The sequence below is a fragment of the Nelumbo lutea genome, chromosome 3 (assembly GCF_056320005.1).
Source record: "Nelumbo lutea isolate HS-2025 chromosome 3, American lotus-T2T, whole genome shotgun sequence".
Taxonomy (NCBI): Eukaryota; Viridiplantae; Streptophyta; class Magnoliopsida; order Proteales; family Nelumbonaceae; genus Nelumbo; species Nelumbo lutea.
The window spans coordinates 75334914-75356395 of NC_142686.1; the positions used below are offsets into that span (position 1 = coordinate 75334914).

General features: G+C 39.8%; 1 protein-coding gene across 3 annotated transcripts in view; it reads right to left on the minus strand.

Annotated features, from left to right (window-relative positions):
* Positions 1-8052: 8052 nt before the first annotated feature.
* Positions 8053-21482, minus strand: part of LOC148865505 (SIT4 phosphatase-associated family protein) — a 72134-nt gene continuing 58704 nt past the window's right edge. For all 3 annotated transcript variants that reach the window (XM_088976132.1, XM_088976130.1, XM_088976131.1), the window contains 9 exons: positions 21100-21197; positions 20615-20718; positions 20366-20531; positions 20092-20214; positions 13537-13619; positions 11741-11882; positions 10360-10389; positions 9791-9861; positions 8053-9299 (listed from right to left, as the gene is read on the minus strand). In XM_088976132.1, coding sequence (XP_088832258.1) covers positions 8666-9299; positions 9791-9861; positions 10360-10389; positions 11741-11882; positions 13537-13619; positions 20092-20214; positions 20366-20531; positions 20615-20718; positions 21100-21197 — 1451 coding nt within the window. In that variant the 3' untranslated portion in view covers positions 8053-8665. The remainder of the gene's footprint in view (positions 9300-9790; positions 9862-10359; positions 10390-11740; positions 11883-13536; positions 13620-20091; positions 20215-20365; positions 20532-20614; positions 20719-21099; positions 21198-21482) is intronic.

The window sequence follows — 21482 nt, forward strand, 5'->3', positions numbered from 1 at the left end:
AAAGTCTAAATCATTAATTAGAGGAAGAGAATTGGGTCTTCATGACCATGTCATCTATGTATCATCAACTTTATTTCCAATAATAGGTTCAAAAATTTTGTTTACACGTCACTAGAAGGTTGCTCTAGCATTTTTCAATCCGAGGGGCATTGCTTTATAATAGTATAGCCCTAGCTCAGTTACAAATGCAGTCTTTCCCTGATCGGTTAAGTTCATCCTAATATGGTTGCCAAAGTAAGCGTCCATGAAGCTCAGCAACTCGTGCGTAGAGGTCGCATCTACCAAGTGATCTATTCTAGGAAGGGGGAAGCTATCCTTTGGGCAGGCGCGGTTGAGGTTGATGTAGTCGACGCACATGCACCACTTGCCATTGCTTTCATCACGAACATTGGATTGGCTACCAAGCTTGGATACTAGACCTCCTTAACGAATTATATTGCGAGGAGCTTCCCAACCTCCTCATCTACTACCCCCCATGCTCTGGGGGTGAGGTTCCTTTTTCTTTGTTTAACTGGCTAGACTAAAGGGTCCACATTAAGCTTATGAGTTATAACACTAGGGTCAATGTCGAACATTTTTTATGTCGACCAAGAAAAAACATCTAAATTATTCAATAAAAATCCTACCAGTTGCGACCAAAGTGGTTCGTTTAGGTGAGTGCCAATCTGGAGAGTCTTTGTGAGCTCGGTATCAAAGATCGGGACCTGGACTATCTCCTCCATTGGTGCAGCTCACTCCTTGGTGTACTCGGGGGCAGTTCCAATTCGATGTCATTTGCCCTCTTCTTCTATCCTTTTAGTGCGGCCACGTAGCACTTCTACGACTCTAGCTGGTCGCCCCATACAACCCCCACTCCGTAGCTCATCGAGAATTTCATTGCGAGGTAGTAGGTTGACACCATTGCATGTAGGGCATGTAAGAAGGGCCGACCTAGAATCACGTTGTAGGGGGATGGGGTGGAAACCACAAGGAATGTGTGCTTGAACCAAACTATTTTGGGCCTCGCTCTTGCTGTGACTGAGACTGTGATTATGCCTAGGGGCTTCACCACGTCTCCACAGAACCCGACCAGGGATGTGTCTACCGGCTGCAAGTCTTTCTGCCTAGAGGCTTCACCATTTTTACTACAAGGGCATCGTCATGTGGGTACTGGATCCCCCAAGTGTCATCCTCGGTGAAGTAGATCGCTTCCTTTACCCGAGAGAGCTTTGGCGGGTTCTGGTCTTTGTGCTCGAGCTCCTGGAATTATGCTTTACTTGTCGTTGTGCTGCATCTTGCTACAATAGACCCGTCGAGGATCATGTTGATCACCCTGCGGATCGACCTGTCTTCTGTTGGCGGTACCCGAGGTGGCTGCTGGTCACAGTCGTTCCGCCTACTTGACTTTGGTGCGTTTCTTCGAAGCTCCGCAGGTCGGTGCTCCACTTCTTTATCTTTGTACTTGATGAACTTTCTCAGGTACCCACAGTGGATCAACTCTTCGATCTCGTCCTTCAGGTTGCGACAGCTCTCAGTGTCATGCCCGATGTCCCAGTGGAAAAGGTAATTCCGGTTCGGTTCCTGGTGGTAGGGTCTCCTCTCATCCTGGGCGGCCACTAGACGTAGCCGGTATCTTTGATGGACATTAAAATCTCGCCCCTCTTGGCATTCAGGGTGGTGTAGCTGGTTCTCTAGATAGGAGGGATCCTAGATCGTTGACCTAACCTTGAACCCCAAGGTGACTTGCTTCTTCTATTTCCTGGCGATCTACTTCTCTTCGATGATTTACTCTTTCGCTGCTGGTGCTTGCTGCTGCTTGGTTCTTCCTCTGCTTCTTCCTTTTCCCAGCCTGGTGCAACTCTAGCCAGGACCCTAGAGCCTATTCCACCTTGATGAACTTATCGGCCTAGGGGGTTCAACTCAAGGTGCCAATGAAGATCAGGATGGCATACTACTCTTTTGGCCGCGGTGAGCTACACAACTGGGTGGAGGTTAGGTATCTACAACCTTTTTGAGTTGAATCGCCTAATGTAATCTCTCAGTGATTCTTTTTCATTTTACATCAAGTTTAGAAGGCTTGTTACCGACTTTGGACACTTCTTTCTGGTAGCAAAGTGAGCTGGGAAGAGATCAACAAACTGCTTCCAACTCCTGATCGAACCTGGAGGCATAGTCCGATACCACAGTCTTGCTTCTTCCTTCAAGGTTGTTGAAAAGGCCATGCACAATCTAGCTTCGTCAACTCCCGTGAGCAGCATCAGGGACTGGAAGCTATCAATGTGATCGTTAGGATCAATCTTCCCTTTGTAGATCTCCAGGGCTAGGGTCTTGATACCCATTGGCCTCGAGGCCAAAAGGATCTTTGGTGCTAGCGGGGAAGGCCGACTCAGTGAGATAGGAGCCGACTGTGCAGCCATTGAGCTCACTTCTTCCCATCTTCTCTTTGTTGTTGTTGTTGGGGCATTGTTGTTCTTACCTAAGGTGCGGTGTGCACATCGGTGACGTCACTTTTTGGATACTTCGTGATTTGTGTTGTTCACCTCGGTTTGGGCCTAAGTCTTGACCAAGATGTTCTCCTGATCAGACACTTCCACAAAGAGGGAGTTGTTCTCTGTTATTGGCATTCTCATGAACATGTGTTGGGTCTTGAATGCCATGAGGGATAGTGGGGTCCCGAATTGGGTCCTCGTCTCTTACCCCGGGTTGCTGATTGTTGACTTTTTGGTTGTCATGATTACGGTGCTACTAATTTTTGCGCGATTGTTGTTGTTGATTACTTTGACGGCTGTGCTGCGACTGTTTCACTGTTCCACTACCTGTCGGGGTGGTGATGGATGCCGACCTACCACAGGGTCCTGAGGTGGGGTCTACTTTTGAGGAGGAGTTGGGATCCGAGATGACACCTATCCCTGAGGAGGTGACCTGGGTCCATGCTGCTGGTTCACATTTTGCTGATTCTGTTGGAGGGGGGGGGGAACTACTGTTGATAGTAGTAGTACTGCTGAACTGTAGGAATTGGTGGATCTACTGCATCTAGAGCTGCATGACCCGAACACTTTGTACGAGCTCATGGAACTATCATGCTTCTACCCCAACAGGAACCACAGAGGGTTATGCGGTTGGGAGAGCAATGCACACATGAAGCAGGGGCGCGTTGACTGATTGGGTAACAAATGTTTGGCTCTGAACCGTCGATATCCTGGGGATGGTGAGGGGGATAGTGAACTAACCAATGGTCATGGAGGGGATCTCTGGGTTAAAGGAACGTTGGTCCTACCCCCCGGTGACAGTCATGTTGATACTCTTGCCGGTGTTGCTGGATGATGCCATTAATGAAATTATGCAGAAAAAAGTAAGTAACTTGAAGGTGAGAACTTAGCTTTTTGTTCTGTTTCCCACAGACAGTGCCAATTGATGGAGCACGATCTGGATGCTCCTAGTTGGAGGGCAGCTCAGATGTTGGTTGGCTTGCTGGCTAGTCGAATTGCAAGAGAATAGGGCTCAGAGGACTCAGGGTTGCTTACCCGGTGTGGTTGCTCCAACGCTTAAGTTAGTACTCTATGTGTTTGAGCTGAAAGCTAGATAGCAAGTAGGCTAGTGAGCAATGAATCATGTGTACCTTGTGTCATTGGGGTAAATGTCCTTATATAGGTGAGTTGTCATGGGTCTCATGAAACACCTTCGAGATCCTTGGCCTACGCTGGTAGGAGTCCACTCCGCACCAGGAGGTGGACTTTGTGATAGCCGATAAGGCTTATCGAGTCTGTCCGATCCGGGTGGGATGAGGACAAAGCCTATAGTCATGCGACAAGATCCCAAAGAGCTCGGAGATAGCTGACTTGCTTCTAGAAGTCTGCTACGTGTTACCTCGGCAAACCGGGTCATAACGAGCTACTTAGTCCTTGGTCCTGGCCGAGGTGCCCGAGGTACCCGAGGTGACCTGTCCTGTTGAGGTGGCAGGAAGTGCCTTCTCAATGTCCAGTCAGCTGGTCGCATCCACGTGTCTACCTAGTGTGTGGTTGCACAAAAAATAGCTGTGTGAACGACATTTTTATCAAGAGTATCCATATTGGGCTAGTGACATTCCTTCTAATCTTTATAAAGTGGAGGTCCATCCTCTTGATTCATGTGTTGCAAGACTTGCCTATTTTTCAATAATTTGTTTTCCAATTTAATAGAAACACTAATACAATCATGAAAATACTTGTTTTCCTATTGAATATCATCTTCGAAGGAAATTATACTATTTTCTTCATTTTACATGCAAACAAAACACAACCTCTTATTATTAGGGGAGTAAGTTGGGCTGGGCTAGGTGTGGTTGAGGTCAACCTTAACACAATCTAAGTTATGAAGGAAGGAGAAATCCATCATATGGATGGCCGAACCATGCTAGATGGTTGGACGAAATTTCAAAAATTTTCTTTCACCCTTCCGAGAATCGTATTCCTAGTTTTAGAAAAATTGCTTTTCCTAGGATCGTTCTTTTACCAAAACTATACCAGATCTGAAATCAAAAGAAAGGGAGAAGTATACATGATACAGATTCCATAAATGTAGCTCCCAAAGTGGTAGTTCATGCCCAAAGAGAGTTCCAAAACCATCTTCCACTAAAGATGGCGCAGCTTGAATTGAAGTAGGTTCAGCAACATAATTTTCAGCAAAACTGTGATCCAACGCGTTGGAACAAACAAGGGAGGTGATCACGAATTGGTTATGATATTTTCTTGCAAAAATCAGAAGTCATAACTGATCAATATCAGTCCAAGAACTAGAGGTTGAATTAGGGTCTCTGGGGTGACAAGAGCAGAGAAAGAGAACTGAAAGCATAATGATAACTGGAGTAGTTCGCCCTCCTCTTTTTATAAGCCTTAAGGATCACCACTCCTAATCGAATTAGGAGGTTCCTAATCCAAATATTTATTTGGATTTGGACTCTCTAAGTGGATAAAACTTATCATCTTATCCTAATGGCTAATCCAGACCCATATCCAAACCCAAATTCGCCCAAATCACACGACTGCTTAAGTTGTCATGTGATACCCTGACTAATCTAATTAATCATGGGTTTTAGGCCCAAAAAGCAAGTGGCTCACGTCCCTAGGTAGTTGCTGGCCCATTTGGTTCACTTTGTATAGTGTGGGACCCCAACAATGACTTCACATAAGCCCATATGGGTTCAACCTAGCTGAATTCTCCATCAAGTATAGTGAACCCCTGAGTCCATCAGTATGGGCTCTTAATGGGTCCAACATTTATAGTAAATGATCATTGAATTCAACCATCCTATGAAGGCCCAAGGACAATGGACTTAAATGAGATATAGCCCATCAGGCAAAACAACCCTTAATGATCTCTTACACTTAACCTCTCAGCCCATAATTATCAAACACTGCCTACAAGGAAAGACCTCTCCCCTTGCTACAAGGTGTAGTGTTACACTCTCTACTTGAATGGGTCACGGGAATTAAAACCTTTTGCAAATTTTTTTTCTCAAAACATAATATATATTATCATATAAATATATTTTGCAAAACAAATCTCAAACACGGTTGAAATTGATTGCCGACAGTTTTGGTTTCCATAAGAGAGAGTGCAGTCCCAATCATTCACTTTGTTTGACAAAGGGGCTGATCTTAGTCACTGTGATTACCCACTCGAGTGAATTCTCAGACTGCCCCAACATACCCAAGTTTTGACCCCCAAAGGATCTCACTGATTGGCATATCAAAAATAACCCAATCCGACAACCAATGGAGTACCATAATCGAGCCTAGGGGTTATGTGTAACTTTTTAGTTTTGCCCACTAGTCTCCAAGGTCCAAGGCATAACTGGAAAATGGTTCGGGTTCAGTGTTTTAAACAAACACACACTACATGTGCTTCTTGTCCAACCCTGTTAGTTGAGACAAGCTGCCATAATCTTCTTGGCAGCACACTAGTGTCAACCTTGGCAAAATAAACTTTCCTAAATCTACCCAACGACTAAGAACATTCTAAAGAACACGAGTTTCATAAGTGTCCAGTTTAAGGGTAATTACATAGAAACACACCAATTATAACATGAAACAATTATGTACTTTTACTCATTTACAATAAATGTATCAGTACATCAATTTGATTGGAGCTAAGGGCATACACTGTCTAACAAGTTATTGAGCCCTCAAACATAACCCTAATCCAATCTACCTTTTTAGATTAGGTTGGGCTTGGATTGGCTTCGGGTTTGGTTTGTTTCTTCGATCCATTTTGATGAAGTGTTCTTATTTCTTAGATTTAAGATTAGTTTTTTTTTTCTTCTTTTCTCCATATAACATACTCCACCTCAACGAGGAATCATGGGTAGGAGAGAGCAAGGTGCATGTGAGACCCATTGACCATACCACAGAGTAGAGGTAAGCATTCGGTTTATGCGGTTAAAAACCAAACCAAATAAACCAAAATTTAAAAAACAAAACTAAAAAATAAAAAACAAACCAAAACCGAATATAGAAAAACCAAAATTTTTTGTTTGGTTTTCGGTTATTTTGGTTAAAACCAAATTTTAATAATATATACTTTATTATATATATTATAACATATAATATATAATATATAATATATATTATGAAATCAAATTAGATTATATTATATACTATATCTTACATAGTCTATATTTTTTATAACATATAATAATAGAAAGTTTGGTTAATTCAGTTAACCGAATTTCTAATTCTAAAAACCGAAACCGAAAATCAAAATAGCCAAACTGATTTAACCGAAAACCGAATTGGAGGAAGTGCCAAGTGACCATCTTGACTACTGGGTTCATTGATTTTAGCAGTATTATGATGCTTTTGGAGCACCATAATTATATCATACTAGAAATTTTTTACCTTCAAATTAAAAATCATTAATATACAAACATAAATACATATGTAAGTACAACCAAATTTTTATATATGGTTGCGCAAATCGTCAACCCTAACCCTTACAATATACAGTATGCTTTTGAGTAGCTTGGTTGATTGGATAAAGGCTCTTTGTAAGTGGTTGTGGGAAGCAGAAGTCAGATGCTACAACGCAAAACAGAAGTTTTATTTGATTTTCTTTCTTTTTCTTTTTCTTTGATTTCCTCGTCGTGCTTACCATGTAATTAGTTCTATAGACATCTTATAACTTATTGAACGTTGCAGATTTCTCTGGCTACACTACCATTGCTGTTTGTAAGGTTAGAACTCCACCTTTGCTTCAGAAAAGTCATACCATCATAGAGAGGTATGCTTTATTTCACCTTGGCATGGCGTACGTATTTACTGTCCGGATGTTCAATGGAATGCTTCACTTAATCCTTTGTCAATCCCATGCGGTAGATTAGGGAAGATAATATTTCTATTAGAAAAAGGGTTTAGGTCTACATGGCATTTTTGTACAAATGAAAGGCCGATCATAGATGACAATCTTGAAAATCTTATTTGTACCCATCGCAACCAAGAAACGATACATCGCAATCAAAATCTTATTTGTACCCATCGCAATCAAAACCAAACCAAATATTGCAAATTTGCATGTCTTACCAAATGCAGCCTTATTACCCATAAATATAGACGTGGCCAAGTCCCAGAGAAACCCATTTCATGTAGTACCGTGATTCAAGTAGCAGTTCAGCCGGAGAAGCGGCTGCCCAAGAACCCAAAGCAGCAGATGTAGATTTGTATGATTTTGGAGCCCTTCCAAACCAAAGATATCACCTTATCAGTCGTCACAAAAGATATCACACAGACGGGAGCTGGAAGGCGTTATACTTCAAAACAAAGATATCAAACAAAAAGTTGTAACCTTGTCAGTCGTCACAAAAGATGTAGATATGTTTAGATTTTGGAATTTGGGCTGTTGTGAAGATTACGGATATGAATGCGAAAATCCATAATACTATACGCCTTCTAGTTTCCAAGACATTCTGAGGTTATCCTGCAACCTAGCGTGAAGAAAGCCACGAGGCAACGACGAGGCCTCGACACTGAATACCCTGAAGAAAGTAAACAACGCCTTTCAAACCAAAACGTCTAGGAACATCAAACTGCACTTCTAAACTTTGTAGTGAATGAATGAGAACTGCTATCTTGAACCTGGATTAGATTAAGATATATAATACAATGGTTGAGATGTTTACAATAACAGGTCGAATACCTGCAATCAAGACACTCAATTGAAAGGCAAATAAAAGACAATCAACCATACTCTGCAGTTTCTAAACAGAAATTTTAAAGAACGTAGAGGGTCCTTGTATCAAGGCATCCATTGACATCCGTTAAGTGACAGAAGCAGGATCACTGCCCATTTATGATGCACCAAAATGGAAGAGATCAAACAGCAAATGAAATGGAGAAGTCATCCACCAACCAACCTATCTGCGGTGAATCATGAAGAATCATATATTGCTCTGAAGCAGTATCAGAAACGAAACATGCCCCTTTTCCCCTTTTGCTCAAAGTTACACAGAGCACCATTTTTTTTTCTACTGTGCTTGCCGGAGTAGGGAAAAGAATTATCCACCTAGTTAACAATGAAGCCCTCAGAGATGTACAAAGGCTCTAAAGATACAGCAGTCACTAACTGACAAAGACCCCACCTGGCATCTTGCATATCCTTTTCCTGCCAGATCAAGCCCCTCAACTGGAGGTAGTCTACCAAATAAATTCATAAATTAGTTTCCTGCATTATCAACTGCTTTCTTCTCATGATCTGCAACCTCGGTGACACCCTTTTCGACTATGTCTACATCTTCAAATGCAGTTGAATCAATACTTGGATTTTTGTCAGCTGGTTCTGAATGCTCAGCTGGGCTAGAACTTGCATATGTGGGAACACCATCAACTATTACATCAGTAGATGATGGTGAGGGTCCAGTTGAATCTGTTTGGACACACTCAATGTGATCTTCTAAATCTGTTCCAACCTCGCCATTTGGTAAAGCCAGAGGTTGATCTGCATCAGATGGACCACAGGAGTCAGATGTTTCTCTCCACTGAACCCATTCTGGCTGTTTGTCACTTCCCAAAGGTCTTATTTCTTCCTTCAGATTCTCTAGTGAACCGTTTAGTGAAACTGCATTGCTGGGACCCTCTGGATTGGAGACTGGTTCAGTCACTTGAGTAGATACTGCTGTATCAACTAAGTCATCATCTTCACCAACAATGACTTCGTCATCACTACTACTGCTAACAAGACCACTCTCCTCAACATTCGATGATGGTGAAGCAAGTGAGCCAGTAGATCGCTCATTAGCAATTCTATCATCCTCAAAGGCAAACCAATTGGAGTTCGTAAAGAGAGAGGCACTGGAAGCACATGAAAGCAAGAATTGCAAAATTAGTCAAAACAGTTTTGGTTAAGCAGAAGTCTTGCATCACAAATGGAAGAAACAAAGAGTGCCAACATGGGCAAATTATCTAAAAGTTCAACATGTACACATTCTTTTATGAGTCTACTGAAGAATCCAAAAAGATACTAAGGCATTTAAGATCAATGCTTCAAAAACCAAGGCAGAGACCAAACCAGACAGATGGTTGGTTCATGATTGTCAATTTGTCATGGTTCAGTCACAGGTTAAACAAGTCAGAACCATCAAACCATTCCCCAAAATCACCAACCTGTATACCCTTCCGGTCGTTGCTTTTACCCATGCAACCATCAGGTCTGATCCAGTTTCAAAAACACCATTTTGGATGGATAAGCTCAGGCTGACAATTTATGGAGGCCTTCTGTCTGGAGCCCAGAGGTATTTTGTAAGTAAGAAGAAGATAAATTCGGAATAAGGGCTTTCATTTACCTGTCCTGATCATCACCAAGACGTAGAGAAGATATTACTACTTCTGCAGATTCGTCATCAAAGTAAACATCCTGCATAATATCCCACAGGGAGAAACAGTTTTTCTTATATTATTCATAGAATACCTACTTTATCTTTCTAAAGCAACCACATGCTGAGCTTAGAATAATTTACAAACTTCTTCCCAAGCTTTTCAAAGAAAACCTCTATTTTATGACAAAAATAGCTGTGTCCTGTAATGTACATATTCGGCCCAGTGACACAGATGGAGAGAGCACACTTTGAAGGCCACCCAAGAACCATATAAATAGGATGATCTCACCATCTGAGTACTCAGAGTACTGTAAACTGAACTTCTCTAGCCAGAAAAAAAATCAACATGGTAGGGTTCAAAGTTTATGGTTATGGCTCTGGCTAGATCTTCACGTTGATTGATATTTGAGCCATAGAAAGGATATAAGTTGAGTAAAGTTTTCATGAAGAAAATTGGATTCCAAATCCTCCAAACATCTCAATTTTTGTGCCAGCAATAAAATATCTGAAACTAAAGAAACCTACGTTGAACATACCTCATCATCTCGTTCAAGTGAACCATGAGCCTGCAAAAGATAACAATAAAAGTAAACTAAGGTTGTCAAAGCCTCCACAACTTGGTCAACTTAAGCTATGGTTATGTAACACTAAAACAATGATGGAAATGAAAGGTAACAAAAATAGATTTGATGACATTAAAGGACTGGATTATCTTGCATATCTACTGGTCAATGAACTAATGGATGGGTAGTCCGTGGTTAATGGATTAGTGGGTTAATGGTAATATTGCATATATTGAATTGAGATCCATCCGGACTATACAATATGGGGGCCCTTAATCACCAAAACATTGCCTAAATCAAGAACCCAGGTGTCCCTCTGATCTCTTAAAACAGTAATCATTGAGATGGTGAATCTTTTTGCTCTGCAGATGGTGAATCCCTACCCCATTTATTGATCTATTACCTTCTAGTGCTTTTTGTTTGCTCTCTCTTTGGTTGCAGGTGGAGTACTCCCAGGATGTAGGAAGCCTCTTCAATCCAAATTTTCTAAGGCAGCCAACAAAAAAGGAAGGGCTATGTAGAAATCAGTAAGGGCAGCAGTAGTGTAGACAATATGAGAGGAATGGAATGCAAGAATATTCAATGAGAAGTATAGGTCAAAAAGAGATCTAGTGGAGGCCATAAAGATAAAAGCTGCACAATGGGTAAAATCACTGTATCTCTTACAAAATTTCTCAATCACTGATATAGTACGAGGGTGGAATTAAGTGGCACACAGTGATGAGAAGAAACCCGGGGATGGCAAGAAATGGTGGTGTAATCAGAGATTCCAAAAGCAAAGTATTGCCAAGCAAGCTGAACTAATCTGCTATTCTGCTAGAAGGCTTAAAAATCGCCATGCAAGCAGATCTTAAGAACTTGGAGATAGAAGGGGACTAAAAATAGTGATATCATGGACCAATTCAAGTGGTAATGTTTCCTTGGATATCTATAGACATCCGTTAAGGAGGATAGTAAGCATAGAAAGGGAACTTAATGCCTCATTCACATGGATCAGGAGAACTGCAAATGGAATGGCTGATTCTCTAGCTAAACAGGAAGTTAAAGGGCAACAGCTTTTTTGGGCTTTATTGCAACTACTTCTGGTGCAATGTCTGCTTCTAGCTGCTGTAATTCTGTATTTATTTCACTTAATTGAATAAAATTATCATTTTTCTGTTCAAAAAAAAAAAAGGAGAACAGCTTACAGCCCCGCCAGTAATACAAACATTATATGGTAAAGCCAATTACAAATTGTATTAATTCTTATAGAAACGGTAAAGCACAAAGGTTTCTGGCTGGTATTGCATAGCCCTTCCAATTTTCAATAAAAAAATGAAAATGAAATGATATTTCATAAAATTTTAACTATTACCTCTTCAATGTCATCGTTACTGTAAATGCCATATCTGAAGGCCTGGCTCAAGTTATTTGCCAGTGCTGCCACATCATAGTCCCTGTCTCGGAAATCATCATCATCACTATCCCTAGTCCGGTCCTGTAATGCAGTTGGCCTCCTGCAAATGTCAATCAACATGCATGATTTCTTATCCCAGAAAAGTCCAAGATATAACAGAATGATTCTTATTTTGGTAGATAAAATAAATATCATAACATCCTCCTGAAAATGTCAATCGAGATGCATGATTTCTTATCCCAGAAAAATCCAAGATATAACAGCATGATTCTTATTTTGGTAGATAAAATAAGTATCATAACATCCTCCTGAAAATGTCAATCGAGATGCATGATTTCTTATCCCAGAAAAATCCAAGATATAACAGAATGATACTTATTTTGGTAGATAAAATAAGAATCATAACATCCTACAATACTTTATACAGTGACAAGACCATATAATTTCACATTTCATGTTGTACATACTTCAGTCACTTTCAAACTGCAGGAGAGAACCAAGTTAAATATCTTTATGGTACACCATTCAAATGCATACCTACCTTGACAGAATTCATTTGTTTTGACTACTCTACTAGCAGACTGAAGTGCATATAAAATAGAAAATTGCTTCAAAGTATGGAAGCCATGTCAAATAAACTACTGGAATGTAATCTGATGAGCTTCTAAACTTCAAAACTTTTTGATGTACAATCTCTCATTGTATATCAGATTGGATGCTCATGTCTAAGATCCTTGCTAATTATACTAATTTTCCACTTATAACAGACTTCTTTCAAAATAAATCAAGGGATTAATACATATTACAGCAGCTAAAAAAGGATAATACAAGTATGACATGTCATATATTGCTTCATGTCAGAATGGAGCAGACATGTGTTAGGGGTCCTGAACATTGTTTTAAAAGCTTAAGCCTCAAGGCGTGAGGCTTATCCTGAGGTATAAAAAGGCGTAAGCCTCAAGTATTAATGATTAATTAGTGATTTAGTGCAAAAAAAATGTATTTTATAATTTAAAACATATAGAAAAAGACACTTCAATAATTATGGGCCAAATAAAAAGGTAAAAATGAAAAATAGTGTTTCAAGAGAGTTCAATGCAAGAAGGACTAATCAAGTTCTTAGTTTCTTTTGGATAAATCAAGTGAGATTTTTCTTATTATTCTAAATGTAATGTCCCAAGTTGTTGCTATTGTTATTATTATTATTATTATTTACATGGATTAAATCAACTAAATTGTTTCCTTTCTATACAAGGCCAAATGGCACAAATCTTTGTGGTTTTATTGTGGGTTTTTAGATTGTTCTTTTTTCAACACAATTAAAGATATTGAAGATGAAAATAGGGTAGGAAGTACAGTCCTAACACCACATGATGTGGAGGAAAATATCCCTTAAAGGCTAAAACTCTCAATATAGCAAATCACATTGACAAGCAAGAAAAACTAACAAAATTTAAAATTCAATCATAGAACAATACAATTTGCTCAAATTAGGGAATGCATATGCCTCATGGCCCAAAAAAGACCTAGCATTGGTAGAAAATGCCGCTTTTTCTAGAGTACCATCTACTATGCATGAGAATGAAATAATCCTAGTTGCCAAATTCTAGATTTGTTTGAGATCCATCATCACCTTCTCATCCAGAGTGTAAGACTCAATTTCTGAAACAAAGCTATTGGAGAATCTTTTATTATGCATCCCTTATCACATCACATACCATTAAAAGTGAAAGCAAATTTGGGAAAAGACATACCCGCATGACCATTGGTAAACATTCTCCACAGCATTGCGCTTGATTAGGACATTTGCATGCCAATCTATCCACTCAGTGTTTTCCTGCAGAGGTAAACAAAATTAGAATAGCAGCAGACTCAACTCTGGACATAGCTAGACCTTTTTTACTAAGCTATGAGACTTTGTACCTAGAAGACATCTAATATCAACTTAGAAGTACCAACAAACATAAAAGTTGATGTAGTATAAAAGGAAAGAAATTAACAAGAAGAATGACTTTGTTCTTTTCCTCAATAAATGGCTAAAGATAACCATAGTACAAGCCCCTGAATAAAAAGGATGATGAAGGTACCCAAAACAACTTCTCACCAGAGCCTCCCTGGGAAGGCTGTCAGTTGTCAAGTTGATGACATTGAGAACCCAAAATGAACAAGGATTCCATATTTCAACCAGAGACCACACTTTAATAATCTGATAGTCAAGCCTCCAAGGACCCTTGGGCAAATTTTCCACCCAAGGATTCCACATTGCAGGAATGGTACAACGCTCATCTCTCAACAAGTTACTAGAACCCCATAGCATACAGTAGTAGCAAAATATTACATAATTGGAATCTCTGCATAATTTTCCAGTACCTGATGGACCTAGAATTCCAAATTAGTACCCATCAGAGACTAGCTTGTTTGTACCCTATCCAGGAGCCCACAACTGAGTTATCTTAGCTCTGGTAGGGCAACAATACACCACTTATTCATAATATCATCTATTTAGGTATCTCTAAGGTCTCCATGATCCTCAGTCTTCATTGATCAGTACACCTTTATAATAATCTTTCTCAATCCTGCTGATATCACTGATCTTTTTTCCAGAATGAACCAGTGTTTTAAAAGTGCAAGGCGCAAAATAAGATCTAAGGGAATTTTGCGCCTGCAGCATAAAATTTTAAAATAATTTCGAAAAAATGCAAAAAATGTAAAAAATCAAAATAAATAAGAAGTATTAATAATTATTAATTAAAAAAAGAAAACTTAAATTTTAAACAAAATGTTTTAAAAAGCCTATTAGTTCTATTTCAAATATATAAACATAACATGTAATACATATTCAAGCATGTCAAGCTTCCAAGTTCTCTATTTCTTTCCCAATTGCGTCATTTCAAATAACCAATATGATGTTAAACATCCTTCATTCCTAATTCTAGGAGAAGCCTCCAAGCATTACAAGACATAGATATATGAGGTGCTCAAGGGACAGGGGAGGCTGAGAGGCTACGGCTTTGATTAAACTGCTGCAAAGGCTGCACCTGTTGTCAGGATACCATGTTATGTATCCTTAACCCTAGTGGGTTTTTTTCTTTTTTTGTAACCTCTTTTTCTCCTTTAGATCCCCATGTGATGTTTCCAGTAGGACACCACATTGCATTGTCACCTTACAAATGTCCTCTCCGTAAATACAGTTTTGAAATCGCGTTTCACTTCATGATCTACTGCAGTTTTGGATATTTCTTCACTTTGTTTGGTGCTAGGTGAAGTGGCCTGTGAAGATGGACCAAAATTTCAAATGAGATTTCTTTCCCCTAATAACAAAAGGGGAAGTATCATAGTGAGATACACAGGGCTGCAATTGTTTGCTCTAGTTGGGAAGAAGGAAATAGTGAGATACACAGGTCACCTCTATTTGGGTTCTTTCCCACCAATAACATTATTAGAAATGAACAATTGACAAGAAGTGGCAATTTCTTCCATAAAAGAAAGGTCACTTCTATGGAATGGTGTGCCCCACCAACGGATTACTGATGCATTTAAATTGAACCTTGATAGCTGTCAGCTTTTGGGAGATTTCCTTAAGCTTCTGGACCAGTTCAGATCTCCTACCCACACCTCACTACAGCTGTACAGTAAGAACATCTCCTGTATTTGCATGTATTCATGGGGAGATGTTCCCAATGTACAGCTGTAGTGAGGGGTGGGTAGGGTGGGGGTAGGAGATCTGAATTGATTCTGGACATATGGTAATGGTAACTCAATTAGCACAGTGCTTCAAGGCTCAGGGTTGGCTCATTGCTAAATTCATCAAGGTTCAAGGTGGATGGAGATACAAAGGTGGTTATTCATAACTCAAGGTTGGTCCCAGCTATCTGGGGTCTTGGGAAGGATAGATTGTGTATGGTCCTCACCATTGGCATTTTTCCAGATGAAGTGGCTGCCTCAGACTCGAATCCTTATTCTCATCCTTGCCAGCCCACCTTAGTATCTTGTTAAGGTGGGAAAGGATAGCTAATATATTGGCTGAAACATATGCCAGGGATCGGGAAAACACAGATAGATTGTATGTGGAGTCTACAAATTAAGGCAGGTAGAAATCAGCCTTGCTCTAGCTAAAATTGATGAGGGAGTTTATGAGGCTGTACAAGTTTAGTTGTATAATCACATAGTACTTTCAAATTTTAATAAAAAAAGAAACTAAGAAAAGAAAAAAAAGGAGAAAAAAAGAGAGGAAAAGAAAAGAAAAGGTATAAGGAGATAGAAAAAAAAAGGAAAAAAGAGGAAAATATAAAATAAAGAAAAAACAAGCAAAAAAGAGAGAGAATGGACAATTTAAAAATTGTTTCTTAGAATATAAGGGGTTTATACTCAGGGTGGTAGCTGGGGGCTTTTTGAAGAAGTGCAAGCCTTCAGTTCTGTGCATTCAGGAAACAAAGATGGAGGCGATGACCAATAAGGTGGTGCGATCATTGTGGGGGGATGGGGACTGTGAGTGGGAGGCAATTCCGCCAGTGGGCACAGCTGGGGGTCTGTTAATTGTTTGGGACCCTTGCACTCACTCGATTCAGGGGGTGTGATGTTTTCAATGTCTTTGCTGTTCCAATCTTTTGAATGTAATTGCAAGTGGGTTATGACTGGGGTGTATGGGCCAACTGAGTATAGAAGTAGAGAGGACCTGTGGGCTGAGTTAGACGGGATAAGAGAGAGGTGGGATTTCCCTTGGGTAATTGAAGGGGGGTATTAATACAGTCAGATTTTCCTCGGAGAAGAGGGGCGGTAATAGTAAATGTAGGGGTAGACAAGGCTTTTCACAATTTCTGAGAAGATGGGAGTTGGTGGATTTACCTTTATTGGGGGCAAGGTATACATGGACAAAGCCACCTTTCAGATTTGAACACTTGTGGTTGGAAGAGGAGTACTCAGCAACAGGAACAGCAAGTCATGTTTTTTGTAAGAAACTTTCCTATGTAAAGGCTGAATTGAAACGATGGAAGAGGCAGGTCTTTAAAGGGGTAGAAAGGAGAAAACAGGATTTCCTAAAGGAAATAGTGGAGCAAGAGAGGAGTAAATTGGTGGAGAGACAGAAGACGGCAAGGGCAAAACTAAACTATGACAAATTATGTTTCCAAAAGGAAATTAAATGGAGACAACACTCCAGATGTTTGTAGTTAAAACAGGGGGATAAAAACACAGTTTTCTTCAATAAAATGGCAAATGGCAGAAGGAGAACTAACACTATGTAGAGGCTGGAGGAAGGGGGGAGGTGATTGAACGGGAAGAAAGGATCAGACAAACAACAACTAATTATTTCAAAAATCTCTATAAAGAAAGATGGAGAAGAAGACCAAAGCTGGATGGGCTGTCTTTCAAGAGTCTTTCTCAGCTTGAGGCCAGCCAACTGGAAGCAGTCTCAGAAGAGGAAGAGCCACAGTTGAGGAAATGGAAGGTGACAAAGCACCAGGTCTAGATGGATTCACAATGGAATTTTTTTAAAAAAGTTGGAGTTTCATAAAAGAGGAGCTAATTAAAGTTTTCCAGGAGTTCCATCACAATGGGGCATTTGAAATAAGCCTAAACTCTACTTTTTTGGCTTTAATTCCCAAGAAGAAAGGGGCGGTGGGCTTGAAAGATTTCAGACCAATAAGCATTGTTAGCAGTGTCTATAAAGTGGTTGCAAAGGTGTTACCTAAAAGAATGAGAGGGGTGATGGGTAAACTAATATCATAATCTCAGGGAGCGTTCATAGATGGGAGGCAAATTATCGATGGCGTTCTAGTGGCAAATGAACTCACTGACTCCAAAAGATGAAGTGGGGAGGAGGGGGTATTGCTCAAAGTGGACATGGAAAGGGCGTACGACCATGTAAATTTGGATTACATGCTTAAAGGGTTCAACTTTGGGAGGAGGTGGAGGAATTGGATAAAGGTGTGCGTAACAACAGCTAGCTTCTCTATATTGGTAAACGGAGTTTCTGCAGGCAGATTTCAGATCTCGAAGGGTCTAAGGCAATGTGACCCCCTCTCTCCCTGGTTGTTTATTTGTGTATCAGAAGACCTAAGTATGCTGGTGAATAAGACAGTGGAAGGAGGATTACTTGAAGGCTTCAAGGTGGGTCAAGAAGTGGAGGTAGCACTACTGCAGTATGCTGATGATACTTCTTTGTCAATGTGACAGAAAATCAAGTGGAAAAAATCTGAATGATTTAAATTTGGTTTGAAGTGACCTCTGGCCTGAAAGTCAATATGCATAAAAGTGAGCTAATGACAGTGGGGAATGGTCCAAATTTGGAAGTGCCAGCAAATATTGTAGGCTGTAAGGTTGGAAAATTGCCATCAAAGTACTTGGCGATGCCACTTGGGGGAAAATGTACTTTTAAATAGATTTGGAACACGGTGATGGAAAGAATGGAAAGGAAACTTGCCTCTAGGAAATCAAGATATCTATCAAAGGGAGGGAAACTTACACTTTCAAAAAGTGTTTTGTCTTCTCTTCCTACCTACTTGCTGTCTCTCTTCTTCATTCCAGCTAGTGCAGCTAAGAAGTTGAAGACAATGAGAGATTTTCTTTGGAAGGGATGGAAGGATGAGTTTAAATTCCATTTGGTCAGTTGAAGCAAAGCTTGTTAACCTAGAAAGGCGGGAGGCTTGGGTTTAAGGAATGTGAGAAAATATCTGGCTTGTCAAGTAACTCAAATTGGGACCCAAGGGAATCAAATTTATCTTTAGGATGTGTGGTCTGAAAGGGTATTCAGAAGTCAGAGAAGGATGTCAGACAAGGTTTAAGAGTGGAAGTAGGAGATGGTTCTAGAGTCAGATTCTGAAAGGAGGTGGTGTGGGCATCACCCTCTTAAGGACAGATTCCCAACCCTCTTTGATATTGCCATCAACAAGGTGTGTTTGGTGTCGGAGGTATTTTCTCCGGTTGGAGGGGCAGGTGAATGGTGTCCCAGTTTTAGAAAGAACCTGAATGACTGGGAAGTGGAGCAATGGGAGGAGTTGATGCATCCTGAGTGCGATAAGAGTGGAGAGAACAAGGGGGGACAGGAGGATTTGGGCAAAGGAGAAATCAGGTAGGTTCTCACTCGTCTTTTTACAGAAGAATTTGCAGGGAGGAGGAAGATAATTTTCCCGAAGACCTCATACGGAGGATGGTGGCTCCTCTAAAAGTCTCCTTTTGTCTATGGGTGACGGCCTTAGGGAAGTGCTTAACAGTTGACAATTTGACAAAGAGAGGTTGGGAAGTAGAACCAAGCAAATGTGTCCTATGTATCAACAATTCTGAAAATTTGGAGCATCTCTTCCTGCACTGCAGATTTAGTTGGGTAATTTGTATGAAAATGTTAGAGGTCTTTGAAGTTCAGCCATGCCTCCTAAGGAATGTATTGGATCTGTTACGAGGCTGGGGTCTAAGGGGTCTGTCCTCAAGGTAAGATTGTGTATGGAAGGTGTTGCCGGCAATGGTGGTGTGGTCAATCTGGTCGGAAAGAAACATGAGACTTTGAAAATCAGTTAAGATCAGAGGAGGAAGTCTTAAAGAGCACTTGGGGAAGGTTACATTCCTGGGTGGCAACACACAAACTGTTCATGAATTGTCCTTACAGTTCTTTTTTGGAGTACAGAAATCTTTTTGTATGAAGTTCTTTTTTGGTTTTTCTGAGTTGTACAAAGTGCTTGCCTTGCTCAGTGCCTTGGTGGGCAAGGCAGCATCTATTTGTCTTCTGTTAATGAAATACTTTACCTTTTCTCTCCAAAAAAAAAAAATAATAAAACTTTTGTATGTTAATAATCAAACAGATGGAATGGACTCAGTGTTACTGTTGAAATTCATATGGATGAGTAGCCAAGTTAGAAATGAGTAATAAAATGGAGGAAAGTGAACTGAGATACACAATTATGTGCATCGAGGAACAACAATGGAAAGAGCAAGCAGGGATTTTGGTACAAATGAAATGTTTCAAGAGGACAAGAAAAGAGCATAAAGGATGTGAAGAGGAGATGAAACAAGACTTTAGAGCTGACAATTTTACCAGAAAATAAGAACGTAGAGAACAATGGTGGAACAGGATTTGATCAAGTGATCCAATTGGAGAGGATGAGACTTTGACTTGAGTCAAAGGAAAGAAAATGTACAAACATATATTTAACTTGTTAGTTTCATTAGAATAACATGGCATTTGTCAGGGAAAATTAATTATCTAATTCCAGTTTCAAGCTTCAACAGCTCTCTAGAAACCAGAATAGTGCTTCACTTTTAGTAATTTTCTATGCAGATAATAGAAGAATTTGTTTGTAGGGATATAGGCATCTAACCTGCAGGTGCGCCTGAATTTGACTGTTATTATTTGCCATTTGAATGAGCTTGTTCGATATGTGTGTGAGGTGTCCAATATTCCCGATCCTTGGTGATGATTTTCCCTCAGCAGAAACTGTCGGCTGCAGAAATATGCCACCAAATAGTTGCATGTTTGAAACACACTTAAGACAGGCAACCGGCAGAACCTGTTGGTTTCAGAGCCCAGAAACCAACAGGGACAGGAAATGAGACACCAGAGACGTGATGAAAAGTACATGTAGAGGTGATTACCTTGTTAGGATCAGTTGCCAACGTGAAATTCTTTTCTGCTTCAAGTATTTTACCAACAAGATTACAATTTTGAAGAAGGTGTTCAATAAGTGGAGGTTTCTTGCTCTCCAGGCATGATATTATAATATTCTCAACATGATGATGCAAAAAGTTGTTGAATGGGTACCTACAGTCATCATGAGAAGCATAGAATAATGACTAGGAATTTTTGCGTTGTAAATATATAGAATACTCAGATATGTAGCTTACTCAAAGAACAAATCTAGAATGTGTTGTATGGCTCCTAGTCGAATCAATTCCTTCTCAGCAGCTTCACTCCCAATTGTCAGTAAGACAGAGATAAACTCCACAATCTGAAGAGTTACATATTCTTTTAATCAGACTATAGGATTAAAATAGTGTTTCTCTTACTGATAAAATAACAACCAGCTTTTATTTAGATTTCACCCACCTTAAATTTCTTCTCTTAATGTCAGCTAAATGATGATTATCATGAAAATGAAAAAAGGAATATAGCTTGAGCTACTCACAATTTAACAATGGATATGGCACTAAAAAGAATGGAATGAAAAAACAGGATTATAATGATGATGACGATAATGATATCGATGATGATAATGAGACATTCAAATTCCTAATAATGGTATTTTCAAAGGATCTACTAACTGAATCATAAATACAATATACCACCACATGTAAATAAATAAAATGCCAAGAATGTAAGATGCAAAAACCTTCAAACGATGTTTTCCAAGAGGTGGTTGCAATTTCCCATAAGTTGTTGGCAATGCATTATTGGCAGATGAGACATCCAAAAGCTTGAGTAAATCACCTGCAAGAAGTCAAATAATAGAGAGTAAACAATATTTGAAATGAAAACAGAGCTGTTACATAATTTTACAGAAAGAAAAGGTGGTTCTTTTCAAGCTTCTCTGTAGGAGACAGAAAGGCAAAATCCCTTTTATTGGAAAGTGAAATTAAAAAAATAAAAGTGCAGGTGGCAACTATAAATTGGAGAATACTTCAATACAAGGTTGGCAACACTGTTGATGATAGCTGTGATTGAACACACGACAAATCCAGTGGACCTCTATCAAATTCTTTTTTTATTGGTAGT